We start from the raw sequence: 25272 nt of genomic DNA, 5'->3' as shown, positions 1-25272 counted from the left end.
TCATCCTTTTCTGAACAAGCTTGAACTTATTTATTTTCAAAGGATAAATAATTTTGTGAATTTTCACATCAATCTCTTCACCTGTCCTTCCACTCCTCCAAATCCAATCTCCTACTTTCATTCCCATCTCTCTAGCAAACCACTAGGCATTTGCTGTGACATTTTCTTTCTCTCAGATTCTGTCTTGAGGAGGTCACATAGACCTTCTCCTCCCACATTCGTTCCCCTGACTCATGCCTTTATCTTTGACCCCAAATACCAGCGGGTATTCCCTAACAACCAACCTGCTATGCTGCTCAGGGAATCAGGTTGTCTAGCCACAGATATTTAAGTCTCTCTTTTCTCATTCAAATTCAGTCCCCACTGTCAACCCCAGTTCTTCAACAGACCTGGCCTCCCCTCATACTTCATCCCCATCCAGGGTGTATCTTCTTCCCATTTCTTTTCAGAGGCAGAAATAATAAGCACTTGAGGAGATAGATGTGTTTAACCTGATATGAAATTGCAGTTTTTACAAGTATAGGTATACCATGTTAGCTCAATAGTACATAAAAATTTATCTGTATATACTATATTATTTTTTAAAGATTTTCAAAATTTTTGTTTTACATATCTGAGTGTTTTGTCCATTTGTATATATGGAAATCACTTATAATGATACTTGTACAGACCAGAAAAGGCGATCATATGCCTTAGTACTGCACTTACACATAGTTGTATGCCTGCCACAGGAGTATTTGAAACTGAGCCACAGTATTCAGGAAGAGCAGAAAGAGAGGAAATAATGAGATTTTATTATTTCTGTTCACATGGAAAGATATTCTTGGTTTTAATATGTATCAGAATAAAGAAAGAAAACCAATGGAGCACTGTGTGTAACTGTTCCTTAACTTTTCAACACTTTACTCTATGCTTGTGTTCTTATCTACTAGTTTCACAGTCCAAGTGTCATATGTTCATAACAATAAACTTTTATTTCCTGCTTATGTTTCAAAATTGAAAAACTGAAAAGTTGTGTCAACCCACCTTTAATGTAGTGCTTGATTCCATAGTAACTTTGTGTACTTTTCATGAACGATTGATTCTTATACTTTGCCAACAACATTAGTTTAGAGGGAAAATATCTTCATACTATAATCATGTAGAAAAATGACTTACATCTTTCTTTTCATACAAAGATAGTAGTAGAGACAGTTAACCTATTAAATCACTAAAGAAATTTATACCTAAGATTTCCTTTACTGGGAATAAAAATTAAAAATTATAATTATAATAAAGTTATATTAAGATCATATAAGCACAGAAAATATTAATAAAATTATAGTAATACTAGTGGACTGATATAGTCTGTACATTTAATGTTCATAACAATACTCATGTTAAACATAGATTACAGTCAAATTCCTTATTAGTGTAACTTGTTAAGAAACCTAAAGGTTTTTTCTTTATGCTTTATGATGCTTAATAACCCAGTCACAAAAGAATACACATAGTATGCACTCACTGAAAAGTAGATATTAGCCCCAAATCTCCAAATACCTAAAATACAATTCAGAGAACACATGAAGCACAAGAAAAAGGATGACCAAAGTGTGGACACTTCAGTCCTTCTTAGGGGGGAACAAAATATTCACAGGAGTAAATATGGAGACAAAGTGTGGAGCAGAGACTGAAGGAAAGGCCATCCAGAGACTGCCACACCTGGGGATCCATCCCATATTCAGACACCAAACCCAGAAGCTACTGTGGGTGCTAAGAAGTGTTAGCTGACAGGAGCCTGATATAGCTGTCTCCTGAGAGGCTCTGCCAGAGCCTTACAAATACAGAGGCGGATGCTAGCAGCCAACCATTAGACTGAGCACAGGTCCCCAATTGAGGTGTTAGAGAAAGGACTGAAGGAGCTGAAGGGGTTTGCAACCCCAAAGGAAGAACAACAATATCAACCAACCAGCCCCCCCCAAGAGCTCCCAGGGACTAAACCACCAACCAAAGGGTACACATGGAGAGACATGGCTCCAGCTGCATATGTAGCAGAGGATGGCCTTATCTGGCATCAATGGGAGAAATCCTTGGTCCTGTGAAGGATCAAAGTCCCAATGTAGGGGAATGCTAGGGCAGTGAGGTGATAGTGGGTGGGTGGGTAGGGGAGCATCCTCATAGAAACAGGGGGAAGGGAAAAGTATAGGAGGTTTCTGGAGGGAAATCAGGAAAAGGGATTACATGTGAAATGTAAGTAAAATATCCAATTTAAAAAGAAAAACAGCAAAAGAAATAAAAGGAAGGGAAAATGAAAAGAGGGTAAGACCGATGTGAAAAGTGACAGTACACATGTGCAGTGTAGATGGATTGAAAGGAGAGTGGTTGGAGCTAAGCATAGGCTGGATCCCGGACATCATTTGACACAGCAGGGAGGATGCTTGCTCCTGCAGGAGAGATGAGAACCCTGTAATGGGATGAAGACCCAGATTTCAGCCCTGGTAGCCTGAATTTACAAACTCATGCATGTCATATAGGTTATCCATGCTAGCACTTTTTTTTTTTATTTCAGAGAGTTAACTGATAGAATTAAATTGGATTTCATAAAAAATTTGAGACCTATCTGATGAGCCACTTGACTCTCTGTCTCCAAAAACACAAACTATATATTAGGCAAATATCTATGGTATATTGGATCACAACTAAAGTGTTAGCTTGATATAAGACAAAAATATTTACTATCAACCATAAAATTATTTTTGTTGCTATGCCATAATTGTAATTTTGTTATTGTTATAAATCATAATGTAAATATCTGGTTTTCTGTTGCTCTTAGGCAGCCCCTGCAAATTAGTGTCATTTAACCCCCAAAATGACAACAACCAACAGGTTGAGAACCATTGGTGTATAATTATACTTCCCCACTCATTCTCCAAACACTGTCACCACTATCATTTTAAATCCATGATCTAGTCAAAAATCATGCATTTAGTTTCCATTAACCTGCCACGCATCAGCTCGTGTTCTACATGCAGTAGATTCCTTGGATGAGAATACAGTCCAGAGGGTTTATTTTTCTTTTTTCTTTTTATTGTTCGTATAGCATTTATTTTTTATTTTTTATTCGATATATTCTTTATTTACATTTCAAATGATTTCCCTTTTCCTTGTTCCCCCCTCCTGGCAAATCCCAAAAGCTCTCTTCTCTCCCCCTGCTCCCCAGTCCACCCCTTCCTACATCCCTGTCCTGGTACTCCCATACACTGCTGCACTGAGCCTTTCCAGAACCAGGGCCACTCCTTCCTTCTTCTTGGACATCATTTGATATGTGGATTGTGTCTTGGGTATTCCAAGCTTCTAGGATGGTTTATGTGTTGTGTTCTTGTTAGAGACGAGCATAGAGAAACTATTGTATACAACTGAGATTTTCCAGAGGAAAATAGGTCCAGGTTACTAAGCTCTGGGGAAAAGTTCAGATACTACTTTGCTAAGGGCAGCCTTACCACCATGTGGGCTCACTATCCAGAGGACACAAAAGCAGCATCTTTTATGGAGAGAGTTGACAGCAAAATACTAAGTTGAAAGAGTTGGTTTCCGATTAGAGGCTGAAATCTTAATCACAGGTTAGGGTAGGTAACTTTTTGATAAGTTCAAGTGTAGTATTATGGAAGATGCATTAGGTTAAAAATCCTTATTCCTATTTGACTCAGCCCTGTAGAATTTCTATGCAAGGAATTCTGTAAAAGTTCTCTGTAATTAGCTTTATTTTAAGCTACTATTTTCGTCCTCAGCATTACAACTTTTGTTCTTTGGCCTATATTAATAACAATATATGCAATAAAGTGTTACTTTAAAAAATATTGATACACCCTCTCTCCTGCAGGGCAGATAATAAAATATTAAGATCTGGTGCAGGAATTCTAGTCATTTTACTGTTAAAATATATTTAATATTCTGACTTTATGTTAAAAACCTGGTATTGTTTTAAGTAGTAAAAAAAGTAAAGAATACCATGTGTCTAAATGCATCAAACTATAATTAGGCATCACTGTTTTGAAAACATTACAAATTCAGAAAATGATAATCAAAAGGTTCAGAGTAAAATTTACTTAGAGAATTAACAAGTCTCTTTCATGGCATAATTTGTCTAATTTTTACTACATGAAAATATTTTCATACACATTTGAAGATGTGTGATATTCATGTTTCTATTTTTATTGAGTGAGACCCACAAAGCACATATGGAATTCCTCCATTACTTCATTAATTCCCATGTGGAGAAAAATAGAGACTTTTAGGACACCTTTTCTTCCTTTCTGAACGTCTATCATCATGCCTAAGGTAGAAAAGTTCACATGTACAATAAAGAAAAATATTGTTTCATTTGTTTTAAGGTCCACCTTTGCATTTCACTGTGTCCAGAAGAGTCCCTTGACCTTTGAATTTGATGAAAAGAAAAAAAAAGCATTTATTAATCTTGTTATATTGTTTTGAAGTTTTCCTAAAGTAGATGATTCTAGACCACATTTCTGCAAATGGACAATTCATATGAATTCATTATTTTTATTGTGCAGATCATACTTGAGAAACTTAATACATACTTAGTATTTCAATCCTAATCATAATTGCCCTTGCAAAAAATATCTCTACTACATAGGAGTTGTAGGTACTTTAACAATTTATTGTATGTGATATTTGTGCTATTTATTATTAATTTACATTTTAGATATATCTTGTTGCCCTATATATCTTTGATTCAACATTCTAACTGTGCTTGTTATATTTAATATCTGACAAAATTGCCTTTACTAAGATATTACCCTCTACTGTAGAGTAGTAATTAAAACAGTATAACTATAACATAATTATATAAATTGTAATGTCATGATAAACTAAATAAGTTTGTTTTGATTAGTGAAATCCAGACAGGAACAAATTTTAAAACTGATCTTAAAAAGTCATTTGTGACAAATAGTATGTAAAGAACTGATAAATTCAAATTTGAGCAGTATTGTTGGTCTTATATATAACTGTTAAAAGCCTAACAATAAAATTTAATTAAAATTTGTTATAAGAACAGAGTTGGAGAATATATAGTAATTATATTTATTTGTGTTATATATTGGTTCTATCAGATTAACACAAGTAGCATATGGAACCTTGGTCATAATCCCATGATATGTAATATATTCCTTGATATATGGAAACCCAGAATCTGAAGTTTTAGTAAAATTTCAGTTTGATAATTATCTTAATTTAGGATATTTAAGGCATTTTATGAAATTAATGGATTTTGTGCTTACTGTTAATGAAAATTGAAGAATAAAATTGAGAAAGCAATGAAGCAGTAAATGATATTTTAACTCAAATGCTGATGTTCTATTAAAGAAGTTATGCCAAAGAAAGTTGAATCAGTAACTCTCTAATCAGCAACTCATAATTGCACAAAATTATGAGGAAGATATTTATTATTATTATTATTATTATTATTGAAAGATTGATGTGTGTATATTATTATTTGGCTAAATAATCAAGGATCTACCTAATTATTCTGTCTTTAATCCAAGAGTATTTAAAATTCATGTGATTTTAATCAATAATTTAGAATGGTATAATATTAATATGAAAACTGTCCTATATGGTTCATACTTACATGCTCTGGGAAATAGCCATATGAGAGCTCTTTAATGAATGATATACAGGTGTTTGGGGTGGTGATCCTAACTTGCAAGTGTTTATTTTTAGATGAAGAAAGATATCAGTAAATTACAGTAGTACAGATTCAAAGTAGCTAAAGCTCGTGTGAGAAATTTTTCTTGATGAATAAAGAATGGGGAAAAGAGATGACAAAGAAATTATAGTGAGTATGATTATGCAAATAATTCAAAGAGGAATTGGACAGGAACTTTTGATGATCTGCACAATCCTTTCCTTCAGTGCCGGGCCATTAATGGCTTTGATCATTGTAGTCTACATAGATATGAAGATTTATTAAATTCTATAAAAATGATTTTAAAATGCTTGGCTTTAAATTACCCAGTGGAAGAGAAACTTCTAGAGCAGCAAATGTCTCAGGTTGTAATTTTGTAAGTTAAGCAACAAGAAAAATGATTTCTATTTGATTTAATATCTCCAAGAAATTATTTTTAAGTCTGGAACAAAGGGAGGCAGTGAAACACACCTTATTTTATCTTTGGTTGTAAAGTATTACTTTATAAGAAATATAGGGAAATTTTCAGGTTAGCATCACTGATTAAAATGTATTACTGGTAAAAAAAATAATTCTTTTAAGTGTAATCTCTAAGAGATATTCCCATATAAAATAAGTAAAAATATTCCCTGAAGATTTGGAACTTAAATGTACTGCAACATTGTGGGGGAGCATCCTCATAGAAGCAGGGGGAGGGGGGATGGGCTAGGGGGATGTGTAGGGGAAACTAGGAAGGCGGATAACATTTGAAATGTAAATAAATAAATAAAAAATATCCAATAAAAAAAGAGATTCAAAAAACATGAACACGTGCCTTCCTTACCTGCGATAAGTGCTATGCTCAAGCCATGGACAAATTAGAAAATTAGATTGTTAATAAATACCACTTGTTCCATGTAAAGAGCTGAAGATTTTCCATATGGTTCCTCCTGTTTCTCTGTTCATTCTCCATTTCACATTGTCTGTTAGCCTTAGACTCTAAAACATACTTTCCTAACATTGCGAATTATATAAAAGATATGATGTTCTTACCAGAAACCTCATCTGCCCAATTAGCATTTGATCCACCAATTTTTAGGTAATTTCACTGTCATTTTAGTCATTTCGGTACAATGAGGACATCAGAGATTTTTTTTTTCTCTATAACAGTGGTTCTCAACCTTCATAATGATGCAACCATCAATGTGTTGTGCTGATCCCCAAACATAATATGATTTTTATTTCTACTTCATCACTATAATTTTGCTACAGTTATCAATCATAATGTAAATATCTGGCATGTCGAATATCTGATATGTGGCCCCTGTGAAAAGCCATTAAACCCTCAAAGGGGGACCCACAGGTTGAGAATTGCTACTATAGAAGGACAATAAAATATAGTAAATGTTATTCTCATATTTTAAGAAGAACCTTGGTCTACTTTTAAAAATACAGTGACATAAAGAGTAAGTATTAGTAGTTTGGAAAAGAACTCAGCATAGATGCACACATTTAACTGTATATGTATCAGCTTTACCTTTATAATGTAGTATCTGTGTAATCTGTACATATTTTCCATTGAGGTACAGAAAGCATTCTAGGTGGTTCAATAGGAAGATTTAACAGGCATAAAGTTAAATAAAATGAAAAGTAGTTTTCAACTATTAGATTTTACTTCAAGACCATAATTGCAAAATGTCCCCCAAGCATCTTATTTTAAGTTATCTGAGAACCTGTAATGAGTTAGAGAGTTTTCTAGGTCATGCATCTGTAAAAAAAGAAATGAGAAATAATAACATGTTTTATAAAACTTAACATTTCATTCATTTTTCACTTTACCCTAATTTTGTATGCCTAGTGCATTCACTCTGATTCAATGTTATAAAAAGACCCAAAGGCCTAGATGTTAACTGACCTGTTCCAATGATTGACTTATAATGTAGTCTATCACAAATGCTAGGCATAAAAAATTATATTTCATGTAAGCCTTCTATAAAACAACTAAACATAAAGGTGAGTAATTGCTGAAATGCCACATAATAATGATATTAACTTTCATTTAAACCATGCTCCATGCTCATACTATCATTATTAATCAAATATCTATATACTTCAAAGGTATCAATACTGCTGATTGTGCTAATTATTTTGTATTTTGTCCAGAACCAGTTTTTGTTTGTGATTTGAGTTTGTTACTATAATGGTTTTCTGGAATATCACCATGTTTTATAAGAACCAATTGTGTTCTTATAAATATATAAAATAATGCTCATGGTAAGAGAGAAATATTGTTTGGAAATCAACATTATTCATATAAAATAATTGTGGCAGAAATCTTGTAATATACTTATGTATTACCCAGTACACTGATAGAGATTAACTTGGAATGGTCCTGTAAGCTTTTCTTTCATAGTGTACAAATATTCTCAATATGGTAATATTTGATAGTCATTTTAAATATGATGTGAGGCCAGTGATATTGTTTCTTCATGTTTTGATGCTGATAGTCACACAGAGAAATTTATGGTAGCCAGTTAGCATTGTTCATACTCAAGGATAACAACTCACATTCATTTGTATCTGCACCACCCAACCAGATACTTCTGGTTTTTATTAAGAACAATTTTTAATCAAATTCACCCCTAGAATTTTACTTTTCTCTAGACATATGGAAACCATGTTTCCCCAATATGAGGAAACAACTTCTCTTATTGAAAATTTGAGCATATGCATATAAGCTCCTTTTGATGGGCTTATTATTTAACAACAAAATTAAAGATGGTATTTCCCTATCTCTTGATACTGTAATATTCCTACACATATTTAAGACCTGAAACCTTGAAGACTGGTTGTTAGTTACACCTTAGGCTTTAAGTAACCATATGCACAAAATTTAGAAACTTAAGAATAAAGAGAGGTTGTATAATATGCACACTCAACATTGGTTAAGTAGCTGCTTGACTTTTTTTTTTTTTTTACATGTCACAATTCATGCTATGCAGTTAACGTTACCTGCAGCATACTGAAAATGTGAAACAAATAGACTGTTTCCTTGATCATGACAAATTTATAATGATTGTGTCTTTTCTTGGTTTGTTTGAAGTATTTGCATTAGTGATCTCTGTGTTATGTGTAATTCACTGATTGGCTGTTGTTTGGACATTCTAGGTGCTCCACTAATTGGTCAGGTACACAGTGTGAGAGGCCAGCCCCAAAGAGCAGCAAATCTGAGCATATCAGCACAAGTAAGTGTCACACAATTATCTTTGTCTAAAGTCTTTAGAAGCCATTTCTTTATCTTTTTTGTCATCATTGACTGATAGAAGACTTCAAATGATAACAATTTCATGTAATTAGGAAAAATATAATCTTGACTCCTTTGAGATACTGTTGTATTGATTGAACAAATTATACTAAGTGAGGTAACCCAGACTCAAAAGATGAATCATGGTATGCACTCACTAATAAGTGGATATTAACCTAGAAACCTGGAATACCCAAAACATAACCCACACATCAAATGAGGTACAAGAAGAACGGAGGAGTGGCCCCTTGTTCTCGAAAGACTCAGTGAAGCAGTATAGGGCAAAATCAGAACAGGGAAGTGGGAAGGGTTGGGTGGGAAAACAGGGGGAGGGAAGGGGGCTGATGGAACTTTCGGGGAGTGAGGGTCTAGAAAAGGGGAAATCATTTGAAATGTAAATAAAAATATATCGAATAAAAAAAAGAATTAAGTTACCAAAATGAAAACAAACAGTATCTTCACTGAGAGGTTTTATCACTTATCTGTGGTTTATAACACAGCAGTTTCAGAACAGAACTATCTTAATCAGCACTGTGTGTATCCATGTATTTTCTGAAAACCATTTGTAAAGATTTTGAAAGTCAGAAAAAGTTTCCCAGTTCATACATAGTGTCACTAATTTGACCTTGAGTGGGGTGTCTGAAAGGTTCATAATAAGGAAGTAGTCCAAATATACACATACACAGAAAAGGAGGAAAATTATATCCCTGATGAAAATTGTTAAGTTTAGCCATTCACTTCAGGAGACAAAGCTATATATATATATATATATATATATATATATATATATATATATATATATATATATATATATATATATTCATATATATGAATTATTTACTTAGATCAAGATTACATGATTTTGTGTGTTAGAAATAGACCTTATTGGTTGTTTCCTTGCATATTCTTTGCCCTGCTATCACAGTTTCTCTATTCCTGAAGCAACAGTGTCCAAATTTCTTACCCGTGGAAATTAGTTTGAGTTAGTATGCATGAACATATTGGAAAGATGGAATATCATTCTGAACCAGAGGTTCTCAACCTTCTGAATGCTGCAACACTTTAACAGAGTTCCTCATCTTGTAGTAACAGCCATAACTATGAAATTATTTCCATTGCTACTTCATAAAAGCAATACTGTTATAAATTGTAATGGTAATATTTTTGAAGATAAAAGTTAGCCAAAGAGGTCAGGGTCAACAGATTGTGAACTACTGTTCTAAAAGACTATACAATACACAATATAATCAGAATAGGTAAATTGTGAGTTCTTTGATCAGAGAGTATTTGGATTTTTCTCTATAGTATGTTTAGTAAATGCAAGAACACCATGGTAGGAAGGACTAGAGTAATACTTTTGGGGGCTTGGTTTATAAAAAGTTATGTGTGGTGAGAGATATTTAGACTAATTTTATGTACTTAAAAGAAACATGTAAATAATGTTTTCTCTTTTTTATCAACACCAGAACTCAATATATTAATATAAATTTCTGAAGAATAAAGATAAATGTAATGATTGAAACAGTATGTTTACACATATTATTAATCATTAAAGACATTTAAAAATAAAAGTATACAGTTAAAATTACAGGTATATAAAAACATTCAGTTTTAAAGGCAGATTGCTATTGTAAGTTTTTTTCATCCTGTATGCTGTAAATTTTTTCAAGGATTTAATTTAGAGTAAATACAGATTATTTCAGAGCAAAAGTAATTTTAAACATTAGAGAAATTATTTAAAATGAAATAATGCACCAGGTTAGAATATATACAAAATTTTTAAAATATTTTTCTTAAAGGCCATTTTCAGAAGAAAAAAAAATGGATCATTAAAAGTGACTTGGAGAAGAATATTCCAAGTGGTTTCACTGAGATTAGGATATCCAAACATCTTCATGATCAATCTTTTTTGTAATAAAATATGTCAGGTTACATGGAACAGCTTTGGTACAAATGATATCAGGTGTGGGGGCACATAGTGTTGTCCCTTCTTCTGAAATGTGCCCTCCTCTCACTCACTGAAAGCCTATATAAGTAACAGAAATTTCAGAGGATAAAAAGGGTTTGTAGCTATTTGGCTATGACATTATCATAAAATGAGCCACATTACCCAATAAATAATTTTATTAGATGAACATTGAGCTTTCTGCCAAGTGCTGGGAAACACCTTACTCAGATAGGCTATACAGGAAGACGCCTCAGCATGTTTTTAACTAGGAATTTACTATACTAATTCTTTCAAGAGGAAAAGAAAAAAGGCATAGAAGAAATATCTAGTTCACAGTCCAGATTATTACTTCATGCATGAAAAACACCCTTGTTGCTACAAGATTACCATGGTTTTCAGTCATGCTCAGACAAGTGAGTGTTTGTGTAAGTTCTTCAATGGTGTTCTTTCAGCACACAGACAGAAAAGTTAGGCTCAGAGAACAATGTTAATTTAGAACATTAAAGTTCTCTACCGCTTACTTGAAAGCCTTATCAAGTTCTATTATTCTATCAAGACAATGTAGCTATGTCTGATTTTATATTGTAAAGAAGAATGATCTCCTAATTAGAGAGTCAATTTTTTAATAGTTTTTAATTATGGGCAACTTCTAAGTAAAGAGTACTTATTGTTAGACATTTCTATGTAAAAAACAACAATAAACAATGATAATAATTTCTACTTATCAGTGACTGCATTCCATGTGTATTCTTTTGTGAATGAGTTACCTCACTTAGGATGATATTTTCCAGTTCCAACCATTTGCCTAAAAATTTCATGAATTCATTGTTTTTAATTGCTGAGGAGTATTCTGTTGTGTAAATATACCACATTTTCTGTGTCCTTTCCTCCATTGAGGGACATCTGGGTTCTATCCAGCTTCTGGTTATTATAAATAAGGCTGCTGTGAACATAGTGGAGCATGTGTCCTTATTGCATGCTAGGGAATCCTGTGGGTGTATGCCCAGGAGTGGTATAGCAGGGTCTTCTGGAAGTGTCATGCCCAGTTTTCTGAGGAATCACCAGACTGATTTCCAGAGTGGTTGTACCAGCTTGCATTCCCACCAGCAGTGGAGGAGTATTCCTCTTTCTCCACATCCTTGCCAACACCTGCTGTCTCCTGAGTTTTTAATCTTAGCCATTCTGGCTGGTGTGAGGTGAACTCTCAGGGTTGTTTTGATTTGCATTTCCCTAATGACTAATGATGTTGAACATTTCTTAAGGTGCTTCTCAGCCATTCGAAGTTCTTCAGGTGAAAATTCTTTGTTTAGCTCTGTACCCCATTTTTAATAGGGTTATTTGCTTCTCTGGGGTCTAACTTCTTGAGTTCTTTGTATATGTTGGATATTGGCCCTCTGTTGGATGTAGGGTTGGTGAAGATCTTTTCTCTGAATACCGAAGACACAACTCACATATCAAATCATTCCCAAGAAGAAGGAAGGAGAAGGCCCTGGTCCTGGAAAGGCTTGATGCAACATTGTAGGGGAGTACCAGGACAGAGAAGTGGGAGGGGGTGCTTGGGGAATGGGCAGAGAGAAGATGGCTTATGGGACTTATGGGGATGCGGGAACTGGGAAAAGGAAAATCATTTGGAATGTAAACAAAGAATATAGAAAATAAAAAAGTAAACAAGAAACTAAAGAAAAAATCATAATAATAATTAAAGCAAAAATGTCAAAAGCTTATGCCTGTTCTGAATAGCTAGCTGAAACAAGGGTGTTCTTAAACTCTCAAGGAAAATCCAATATTTTGTTGAAGATTCCTCAAACATAATCAGAGGACATTTGTCCACAAAGAAAAGTAGAATACAAATTGTAAAGGAAGAATACAAGTTATCACAACGTGCAGATAATATGATAGTAAATATGGGCGACCCATAAAATTCTTCCAGAGGACTTTTCTAGCTGAAAAACAACTTCATAAAAGTGACCAGATATAAAATTAATGCAAATATACCAGTAGCTTTCCTTTATATAAATGATAAAGAGGCTGGGAAAGAAATTAGGGAAACAACTCCCTTCACAATAGTCAAAAATAAGATAAAATATCTTGGAGTAACTCTAACCAAACAAGTGAAACTTCTATATAACAATAACATAAGTCTCTCAAGAAAAAAATCGAGAAAGATCTCAGAAAATGGAGAGATCTTCCATGATCATGGATTGGCCAAATTAACATAGTAAATCAAAATCCCAACACTATTCTCAAAGATATGAAAAAAGCAAATCTCAAATTCACCTGAAAATGCAAAAGCCTCCAGAATAGCAAAAACTTTTTTTTTTTTTTTTTTTTTTTTTGGTTTTTCAAGACAGGGTTTCTCTGTGTATCCTTGGCTGTCTTCAAACTCACTCTGTAGACCAGGCTGGCCTCGAACTCAGAAATCTTCCTGCCTGTGCCTCTCAAGTTCTGGGATTAAAGGCATGTTGTGACACCACCGTCCAGAAGCAAAAACAATTTTTAACTATGAAAGAACTGCTGGGAAGTCACCATCCCTGACCGCAAGCTATACTACAAAGCAATAGTGATAAAAAAAAAAAAAAAGAAAAAGAAAAACCTTTATGGTATTGGTACAGAGACAGATTCTATGACCAATGGAATAGAATTGAAATCCCAGAAATAAAACCACACACTTAGGGACACTTGATCTTTGACAAAGAAGTCAAAAATATATAATAGAAAAAAACAAAGCATCTTCAATAAATGGATGGTCTATCTGTGTTTAGAAACATGAAAATAGACTCATATTTGTCACCTTGCATAAAGCTCAAGTCCAAGTGGATAAAAGACATTAACATAAAACTAGATACTCTCAATCTAAGAGCAGAGAAAGTGGACAAGAGCCTTGAACTCATTGGTCCAGGGGGAAATTTCCTAAACAGAACTCTAATGGCTCATGCTCTAAGATCAAGAATTGATAAATGGGACCTCATGAAACTGAAAAGCTTCTGTAAGGCAAAGGACATAGTCAATAAGACAGGTTGGCACCCTGTAGATTGGGAAAAAAATCTTCACTAAACCCACATCCAATAGATGGCTAATATCCAAAATATATAAAGAACACAAGAAACTAACCACCAAAATACCAAACAACCCAATCAGAACATGGAATATTAAATTAAACAGAGAATTCACAACACAAGTATCTTGAAAGGTTGAGAAGCACCTAAAGAAATGTTCAAAGTCCTTAGTGATCAGAGAAATGCAAATAAAAATGACCCTGAGATTTCATCTTACACCAATCAGAATGGCTAAGATAAAAACCTCAGGTCACAGCACATGTTGGCGAGAGTGTGGAGAAAGAAAAATACTCCTCCATTGTTGGTGGGATTGCAAACTTGTACAACTTCTCTGGAAATCAGTCTGGTTGTTCCTCAAAAAATCGGACAAAGTATTACCTGAGGACGCAGCTATACCACTCCTGGTCATATACCCAAAAGATGCTCTAACATATAACAAGGACACATGCTCCACTATGTTCAGAACAGCCTAGTTTATGATAGCCAGAAGCTGGAACCTACCCAGATGTCCCATGATAGAAAAATGGATACAGAAATTGTGCAGTTTCTCTGGAAATCCAGAGAAATTCCATATACACAATGGAATACTATTCATCGATTAAGAATGAGGACACCTTGAGTTTTGCAGGCAAATGGGTGGAATTAGAAAATATCATCCTGAGTGAGGTAACACTGACCCAAAATGACATGCATGCTATGTACTTACTAATAAGTGGATATTAGCTGTCCCCGCTCAAAAATATACAGAATACCCAAAATACAGTTCACAAAACTCAAAAAAAAAAATGTCAACCAGCTAAGTTCCCAAGTGAGTACCCCTCAGTCCCACTTGGGAGGGAGAGGAAAGCAATCACAAGTGGGGAAGGTGGGAGGGACCTCAGAGGGAAGAAAGGAACATGATCTGCTATTTGGTGGTGGAAATGACTGAGGCCCTGAGGGCCAGCACAAAGAATGGAAACAGGCAACCTTGGGGGCTAGGAGGTAGGGAGGCCCTCCAGAATGCACCTGAGTCCTGGGAGAGGAGTGACTCTTAGGACTCAAAGGGAGGGAACCTTGGATGAAATGCCCTACAGTGGGGAGGGGGAACTTGTAGAGTTCACCTCCTGCAAAAGGCAGGCATCAAGTGAGGGATGGGGTTGTCATCCCACAGTCAAAACTGTGACCCACAGTTGTTCTCTTCTCAAAGAACTGCAGGGATTGAAATGGAGAAGGGTTTGAGGAAAAAGAGGTCCAGGGACAGGTTCAAATTGGGATCCATCAAGGGGAGGCCCTGAGGCCAACATTATTACTGAGGCAATAGAACACTCACAAAAAGGGACCTATCATGACTGCCCTCTGAAAAGACCCAACAAATAGCTGAAAGAGTCAGATGCGAATATTTGTACCTAACCAATGGACAGTAGCTGCTGACCCCTGTGGTTGAAAGAGGGAAAAGCTAGAAGAAATTTAGGAAAGTGACCTTGTAAGAGGAACAGCAGTCTCAATTAACATGGACCCCCAGGTTCTCTCAGACACTGAACCACCAACCCGGCAGCATACACCAGCTGATACGAAGCCCCTAACACATATATAACAGAAGACTGCTGGGTCTGAGTTCAGTCAGAGAAGATACTCCTAACCCTCAAGAGACTGTAGGCCCCAGGGAGTTTTGAGGTATGGTAGTGGTAGGGGTGAGGGGTGGGACATCCATCCAAACAACTGACATTTTAGATAGCTGAAGAAATAACCTAAGTACCTAGACACCACAAGTTAACTATGAGGCCTTTATTTTATTTTTTAAATTGAACAAAACAAAGGATTCATAATATATTTCCTCCTTATTTTATCAGTATCACCTCTTTTTCCTCATTAGTACAGCTTACCAGCATATTTATATGACTTACACATGCCTTCCTAACATCCTTCTATTTTCCAGTATGAGACATGACCACCCAACTATACTATCTTCACTCTAATCTGGTGGTTGGTTACTGCTTTATTTTAATTCACTTAGTTTCCACACCCTCTTGAGGGCTGAGAACTACCATCCTTCAGTGCTCAATGGCTAGTTCTAACATTGCCCCGACTAGCTTGATTTGTATCCCAGGACATTGTCTACCTTCTACAAAGTAGTATTGAAGATACTGTGCATTTTTTTTTTTGTAGTGGTAGTGTTGAGTGGTTGTTTTTGTTGAGTGCTCTATGTATCCTTGGATATTGTGGAACTCTCTCTGTAAGCAAGGCTGGCCTTAAAATGATAGTGTTTTTCTTGCCTTTGTGTCCCAAATGTTGTGCTTGGATTAAAAGCATGCATCACTGTGACCACAAGATGGCATAAACTTGTTTGTTTCATCCTCAAGTGATGTGCACATCAATAGAGCAAAGATAAAGTTCACATTAAGACATATTTCTTAAGTGAGATCTGAACACATGAGCCCTGAGTCATCTTAACAATAGACTTTACTATTTGCAGAGGAAAGGAAGTATAAGTTTTCCCCCAATGGAGGGAAAACTCATTTGCACAAATATTTTGTGAAATGTATAAAATATGAGCACATAGAGTGTCTATAAATCTTTCTACATTATCAGTATGGTGATAGCTATAACAATATAAGATGATGATCAAAGATAACTTGTACTTTATAGCTCAATAACCTGAGACAATTTATCCGAGTCGAATTGCCAATATGTTTTGATAAGAAGTAGCTTGACTCAGTGTCTGTGACTTCAGCTGAGATGTAGACCTGCTCTTCTAGGACAGAAAAACTAATCTTCAGAACCACATTACAAAAGAAGACATTATGACACTGTTGAGTAAGTTTCTCCTGCCCTCTTACACTTTCAATCAGTTTACAACCCACTTATCACATACAAATAATGGGTTAAATTCTTATATGTCAAACATATATTTACTGATTAGCACATTACATTGAATCTTCCTTGTTTTTTATGGTAAATAGATCTTTTAATACAATATATTTTGATTATGAATTCTGCTTCTCTAAATCCTCCATGATCTTTCTCAATTTCATACCCACCCAAATCTACACCATTTTTTTTCAGTAGGATCCAAACATAAAATTATCTAAAATTATTATTATTATTATTATTATTATTATATAAAAACAATAATAATATAAACATAAGTAAAATAAAAACAAACAAACCAGAATCAGACAAAACAAGCTGAAGAAAAGAAAAGCAAAAGGTTCTTAATTAATTATATTTTTTAGAATTTTATGTCAGTAATTTCTGTTAATGTTTATGAAAATGAAAACAAAATTCTGTCTGTATTATTTATCATCAACACTAAATATTGTTGCAGTTACCTTGAATGGTTGCATAAACATACCAGATGTTTGGACTCTTAAACAGAGTTCTATAATGTATAGGGATTTTAGCAACCATCTGTGCTGGAAAATTAAAAGAAAAAGAGATGCTTAGTTTTCTTGCATGAATAATTAATAGTTATAATGTATGGAATGGCAGAAACTAGTGAGAAAAAGGTAATTATATAAATTTATAAATGATTTGCAATTACACTGAGAAGGAAGGCATGCTGTATACTTTGAGTCTAGTATTGGTTGTCTTTACAGATTTACTGATATTCTAATATTTAATGAAAAAAGACTATACAATGATGTGAAGATAAATGTCAAATTGAGATTAATCAGTTGAAATATATATTGAAATGTGTATGTGTGTGTGTGTATGTGTGTGTGTGTGTATACTACATGATTTTTTGTAATGAATCCTTGCAGATACTTTGGTAATTTATCTCCAGTAGTTGATCTCACTTATGTATCCTCTATTTGTAACTATTGGGATATCAGTCACTCTGATAAAGTGTCTGCACATTGGGAATAGTGTAATAATTAACCTCTTCTTTAGTATTTTATACAAACATGGAAATGCAGAGAAATTTTCAAATAGTAAAATAACTTGGTTTTTATTTCTAAATATTTTCAATATATATGCTTTGGTTAAATGTAAGACAATATTGTTTCTAGGTTACTTGTTGGGTAAGGTATTTAGACTGAATTGTTGGATGACTGTAGAAAGCCTGGTTTCATGTGCACTGAGTTTTAGCCTAGCAAAACGTTAACATGGTCAGATCAAAAGTTCTATTTAATGTTTCTGCCATGAGGTGGCCCTTGCAGTCAGCTTCTTTCTACTATTATTGACATTCAGTGCTAGGATACCCCCATGCATTTATATTACCAAAAGAGGGTAAATGATTTGATTCAGAAGAATCACTGTCTAATGAAACCACTACCCCACCACACTTTCTACCTATGAATGAAAAGTAGTATTTCTCTAATTTTTCTTATGATTAGATAGAGAAAAGTTAAAAACAGCATTTAAGACAAATACTAAGATTACAGATACTAACATTATTTCTATAGATATTTTCAGCATAAGTAAAAGCTCCATAAATATTTTTTTGAAACTATTCTAGAGTTGGGGTTTAGAGACAGCATCAATTGCTTATTTATTTATTTATTTATTTATTTATTTATTTATTTATAAAGAAACAACTCTCCCATTCATTAAAAATGTAGAATGTATTCATTTTATGTTATTTGTATAACTGTTTGGCTTCACATATATATGGATATGGACCATTGTGTGTGCCAGAAAGTAGAGTTCAGAAGTATCATCCCACTAATTATTCTTTTTATTACTAATTTAATGGCGCGAGCATATCACTCCAAAGAAATCCATGAAACAGTTGATTCTGTATATGCCTATCAGAATAAAACCATTGTGTCTGTTGGTGCTTGACCATGCTGCCATTTGACTTGCCATAGGTACAATGGCTAATTATAGTTGTAGCTTACAGAACAATACTTTATTTGTGGAACTGTGGTCAGTAAAACTGAATGCAAATATACTCAGACATCATTAACCTACAATGTATACTTTCATAATTGCATGCTCATAAATGTGGTAGTAATCAGTAATACAGAAACAAACGTTATCTCTAAATGTCTAAACTTTAAACAAAAGGTACCTAACCAACCATCCCAACAGACTCTTTGGTAAGACGATGTGGTAGTTATGACCTTAGAATAGAATCATTTTTTCCATGCTTTATTTTTGTTCACATTAGTGCTGAAAGGATCGAGTGTGATAGTTTAACTATCCTTTATATCATTTGTTTATTTGTTCATCCATGGATCAATTTCTTTCCAGGGAGCATTGCTATCATCGTGCCTCTTGTCCTTTTGGTGACTTTGGTAACCACTCTAGTGATTGGTTTAGTGGTTTGTAAGAGAAAAAGAAGGTAAGATGCCATGCTCTGGATTTACCTGCAGTAACTGAGACATATGAAAGTGGAAAACCTGTTTTCATTTTTCCCTTAAAATGGGATTAATTATTCTAATTACAAAACATTATTTTCAATTGATTTACCCCTGATTTTAATTAAAATTATTATACTTTATACAAGTGTTCCTTCATTTTATGTTGTCAGATGAATCCATGTATATAGTCTAATGACACTTAACATTGGCAGATCATTGACAATTTCTGTAGAATTTTACCTTTCTAGTGATCTTTCCTTGAATAAGCAAAAAATCTGAAGATTGTCTTATTACTTTACTGTACATAATTGTTGGCATAAGTCTATTATTTCCTATTCAACTATGTTATAAAATACACTTTTAATGGGTAAGATCTATTAATTTACTTTATCTTCCAAGAACTAGAAGTGTTGTAGTTTATATAACTACAGCTCTATAAATTTGAATTAATCAAGAACATGAGAGTTTGTAAAATAGTATTACAGTCATTGAGTTGGAGGTTATAAACAAGATATTTCAAAGTTTCTTCATCACATTTTTTGTTAGTTAATTTTCAACCCAGAGAAAAAATAGAAATTTAACTTATAATTGAATTGTGAATTTTCCATTAATGTGACATTGTGTTCAGTAAAAGTTTTCTTTTAATGTATTTTTGTGCATTGTTAAATCACATTAATTTAAAATAAATGGTTAAATTGTTAGTTTTCTTTTCCTTTGTGATTTAAAAATCTGTTATTAAATTTCTTGCATTCATATGCAAAAATTCAGAATTTATTATTTATTTCATTCAGAATTTATCAGTTGTACCATGCCAGCATTTCAATAAATATTTTAATTGTATAGAATTTAAATTGTGATGTCTTTGCAATGGATACTTAACTTTATCTCCACATATTGTAGAACAAAGACAATTAGAAGGCAACCTATCATCAATGGAGGAATAAATGTAGAAATCGGCAATCCATCATACAATATGTATGAAGTGGACCACGACCACAGTGATGGAGGTCTTTTAGAACCGAGTTTCATGATAGATCCAGTCAAGGTAATATTTCTTGAAATCATGAACAGAGAAGACTAATGTTTCTGAGTCAAAACCACTACAGATTTCTGAATTTAATTATGCATTTGTAATATTTATTCTTATAATAAAAGACTTTAACATATATTGAGTTATCTGGAAATACAAAGGAAAATACATGGGAAATATTTGGGGAAATATTAATAAATACTACATTATATTAAAAAATATGTATTCACCTAGTTTACAAAGATGGAATTTTATTTAGTAAAATAGCTTAAAATATATAATGTGCTAGCGTCCCTAATGGTCAGCATAATGTTGAAACAATGGATACTTCATTTTTCATTATGAAAAGAGTTTATTGGTTCAACTTCAAAATAATTAGTTTGATCACAGTAGTGTCTTTTTGAATAGTTAACAAAGCTGCATCCTGAAGTTTCTTTTTAATTAAATCCATTTTGAGAAAAAAATCTTATATGTAATATAATAAATTTATTTATTTGAAATATTCAACAGTCATATATAGCTTTTTAAAATTTTTAAACATAATCTTTAAAGGATTCTGTGATGTATCATAGCATTCTGCTCAAATGAAGCAAATATTCACATAAATTAAGTGTGTAAAGATTAATTTGTCTTAATTATCTGAGCCCTTATTTATTAAGCACATTTATTAAATTTATTATTTATATTTATAAAATAAATATAAAATTTATTATCCAGCTACAGAGTTATTAATGACACTTGTGCAAACTGTAACTTACAGTATTATTACAATGATCAATAATATACTTAATGGTTTTCTCCAGTTTATGTACTTTCTCCCTACAGGGGATCTACTTTAGAAACTAGTATTGAATTTCCTAAGCCTGAAATTTGGAATCATAGTCACTATTAGGTAAATCACCAATTACTATATGAAGTATACACATATTATAATCAATTCCATTAGTAACTCATTAGTCCAATTTCATTTGGACTAATTTTACTTATTAAATAGTAAATTCTTACATTAGAACTTTACATAAAGCAAGTAATTCTAATATTACTATAATATAGTATTCTTGACATTAAAAGAGCGCATGTACTTGGTACACTAAGGAATATATCTGTGCAAAAGAAAGTCATATTAAAAATTGTACTTCTAGCATCCTTCCAGAATGTTGTTCTAAGGAAAAGCAGTGTCCATCACATAACATGAATTGATGGAATGAATACCCCCGGCTTTTCATGAAAAGTTCTAAAATCCCTTTGTTATTTTAGGTCCTAGAAATTGACTAAATACAATTACTTAGACTTAAAAGGAATAGAACTTATTGAAATATTTACACATTTACTCTATGAAAATTAAACCATGCTTCTGGTCTTTCATATATGATTTCAGTGTACTCATACATAATTTCACTTAGCACTCAATAAATAATATATATTTATATTTACCAATTAGCTGACTGAACTGGTAACATTGCTTAAGATATAATTAAGATATCCCTAGATGGTTTGTAAAATTGCAGTGTAACTCTGAATTACTACATGAAGGTACCTACATTTACCTCCATTCAGTTACAGTGGAAGATGGATTATATGTGCGTGGCACACTTGGAAATTTATCTATGAAAAAGAAAGCCATCTTAAAAAATAGACTTCTGGCATCCTTCCAGATGTTCTAAGAAAGATATTTTTATCCTAAAATTATAAAGTAATGATCAGTTGTTAAAAGAGAATAGCTGAGTCTTCAAGATAGAGTCCTGTCTGAAATCTGAAATTTTAATGGCAAAATCTTCAGTGGAGAAATTTCCAGGGTTACATAGAAGTCGATGTTCTTCATGCAGAGTATATGTTAGGAACCAGGACCTAAGGTTCTCACCTCTGACATAATGATCTCAAGTTCTGTAAGTTGACATGTGCCTCCTGATTTGGCCTAGAATTAAAGGCTATTTTATATTAATTGTATCATTTAATTATATTTTGTATCACTAAAAATGTCTCCATGTCATTAGATGAGATAAAATTTTCTGTTTGTGTGTACAGTCCAGGTACATAGGGGGAGGGCCCAGTGCTTTCAAGCTCCCACATACAGCACCGCCCATCTACCTAAACTCTGATTTGAAAGGACCACTAACTTCTGGGGTGAGAGAAACAGTCTATCTTTTCCTTCCCATCCCATTTCAAACCCTCACCACTCACAGAGCCACTCTTGACTTGGACAGAACTTGCCCTTATCATGGTTTAAATTAACAAGAGTTTGCAAAACAGCATTAAAATCTCAGACTTTTGCAGTGTGTTCTTTACATTCAAGAATGTTTCTAGAACATATTAGTAGTTTAGATCAGTTATTAATTTGATTGTACTCCCTCTACAGAATTGGGAAGAATTTTAAATATACAGCCAACTAGATTTATAAAAATAAATGTAAAGTGAGTGAATTCAAATTTATTTCTTTTAATAATAGAAAGGTATGGTTAGATTATTCACATATATTGTGTGAAGCTAAATGAAAATACACATAAAATATGTCACCATATTTTAGACCAATTAGAGATGGTCTAATGAAATCTTAGTTATTCTTAAGATTTAGTTGCTGGGTTTAGAAGACAAGTATTCTGTCCAGAGTCACAAGTCTCATTTTAGGGCGAGCAAAAGATCTTGAATGTACAGGTTCCTCATACCTCTTGCTCCTGACCATCAAGTCATTTTCATTCTCATTGTTTGTCCTAGAATGTTTCCTGTGCATGATATAAAAACTACATGTCCCCTTGCTGTAACAAAGGTTACGATACTGCATGAAAAAGCAAAACACAAACGAAACTGAAACTCAAAATAATATAAATTAGATGGGGCTTTCCTGTGTTAAGTTTCAGTTTCTTTAATAATGAAGGTTGCATATCATTTCCAACTGAAAGAGCTTGCTTGTTATCCTCCATTATGCTTCAAAATCAACCATGGCTGTAAAACTTCTTGTCTCTCTGAATTCAAGATTATTGGAAAGAATCCAGAGGTATTTCCAAAGCAAGTGCATGTAGGTTGTTTGAAGCAAAATTACTTTCTTTACTTTAAAGGTATAAATCTGATGTATTTTGTTGCTTTGACTTCTCTTCATTTACCTATGTTTAATTCACATTGAAAAATTAGAAGAACAAAATAGTTAGATAATTGTTGCCTCTGTCTGTGGACTCCCACCAGCAGTCAGAGGTGGGTACAATGCGTGAAAGGCCAAACATCCTTGAAACAATTAAGTTTACCCTTTTATATTAAAGTTATGGTAGGTATAAGTTTCACAGTTATACCAGCTTTTGCTTTTGTTTCAAAGCTCCTATTTGGTCTCCAAGCTAACTTAAAATGTAGTTACTTTCTGTGTTAAAGTGGACTAAAATCTATGAACATAGAATTTAAATTACATGTTATCATTAAGAACAAAGATTCTACAATTAACTTGGTCAAGGTGACAGTAAAATTTGATTTATTCTCTTTCTCCTTCAGCCAACAAATTACTCCAACCCAGTATATGCAAAATTGTATATGGATGGACCAAATTGTCGAAACTCCTTAGCAAGTGTGGATGAGCGGAAAGAACTGCTTCCAAAGAAAATTGAAATTGGCATCAGAGAGACAGTAGCATAATGATGGACACTTTTCTATGCTGTATAAATGTATAAAATATAAGGATTACTTTTATATGTTCCAACAGTATTATACTTATTTTAGCATCAGCATTATCTCTTTATCTTTTTCCTGGTTAATTGTTTTCTCAGTTTTGGGGGTTTTATTTTTTGCTAATGAATATTGATTCACCATTTTTAAGGTATTTTTATGAAAATAACTGCACTACACTAAAACTTACAATGATGCTGCTGATATGACACACCTTTAAATTTGTTAAAACCTAAAAAGAAAACGTATTCCTTTTTAGAGTTAATATGAGCAATCTATTTTATAAGAATTTTTGGTTCTCCATAATCAGCAAAGTACTCTACACGATAGCATTCTATTGTATGAAATTTTTAATACAGTGCCATTGTAGTTTCTGTGGAATTGAAAGGACAAACTCTCTTCTTCATGCCCATAAACATGAATTCATACTTGGCTGAGAATACATAGCTCATACGAGTTCAGCATCTCCTGCTTTGCAATTAGTCTGTGTTGATAGTAACTGGAATTTTGGAGGAAAGTCTTTTAAAAGAACATAATTTGCATGAATTAAAATGACTTTTTCCAAAAATTTAATAGACTCTTTGATATTCAAAATACATGACCGTATAATAATAGTGGCATTTACGCTGATAGAACATAGCAAGAATATAACTAGAACAGGACTAATAGAACCTCCTGTGTGATAGGACCTTTTGCTTCTTCTGAATCCTAAGGCACACAGCCAGCCAAGAGCACAGCAGGATATGAGACCTCATGTCTTATGTATTTATTTCCAAGTATGTTCATGTTGTGGATTATAATTACCTCTTAATCATGCTGAGTACTAGAAAACCACATGCAACCACACAAAATGATACCAAAAGTTCAGTTTTCTGAATACACCCTCTTTGTCAGGTCAAAGAGGATTTTATTTGTATAAAGTAATTGGAAAGGACTTTTGACATGCCATATGACAAATCATTTGTCCTCTCAATTCAACTATGATTCAAAAAATCGTTCAAGCTATAACAATTACTCACCATGATGCCTGGTGGAGTCTATCTGTGCCATTAGCATTGGTAATTTGGTTTCTCTTTGCTTATACAAAATACACAGACCCATTCACTTTGTTCATTTGTTTTCAAATTTTGATTGTAACAAATATGGTTTATTTAAGTTGTATAAAAAGATAACATTTTTATACAAATATCTTTAAAGGCACAAAAGTTTTATTCATAAGCTGTGGGGGGTTTTTGTCCCTCTGATAGACATGACTGACTTTTAGCTGTCATAATGTATTAATCTAACAGATGAAATATGTTTGTGGTTGCTCTTTATCCCTTTGTACAAGCATTAAAAA

At 33.3% G+C, this 25272-nt stretch overlaps 1 protein-coding gene across 1 annotated transcript in view; it reads left to right on the top strand.

Annotated features, from left to right (window-relative positions):
* The window catches only part of Lrp1b (LDL receptor related protein 1B), a 1719438-nt gene extending 1695535 nt beyond the window's left edge, over window positions 1-23903 (top strand). The window contains exons 87-91 of the mRNA XM_052181021.1: window positions 8834-8910; window positions 19149-19239; window positions 20159-20303; window positions 22314-22412; window positions 23763-23903. Coding sequence (XP_052036981.1) covers window positions 8834-8910; window positions 19149-19239; window positions 20159-20303; window positions 22314-22412; window positions 23763-23903 — 553 coding nt within the window. The remainder of the gene's footprint in view (window positions 1-8833; window positions 8911-19148; window positions 19240-20158; window positions 20304-22313; window positions 22413-23762) is intronic.
* Window positions 23904-25272: the final 1369 nt, after the last annotated feature.

Source organism: Apodemus sylvaticus, chromosome 5 (assembly GCF_947179515.1).
Source record: "Apodemus sylvaticus chromosome 5, mApoSyl1.1, whole genome shotgun sequence".
In the NCBI taxonomy this organism is placed as follows: domain Eukaryota; kingdom Metazoa; phylum Chordata; class Mammalia; order Rodentia; family Muridae; genus Apodemus; species Apodemus sylvaticus.
The sequence above is the reverse complement of the archived record's forward strand: the minus strand, read 5'-3'. Positions and strand labels throughout refer to the sequence as shown.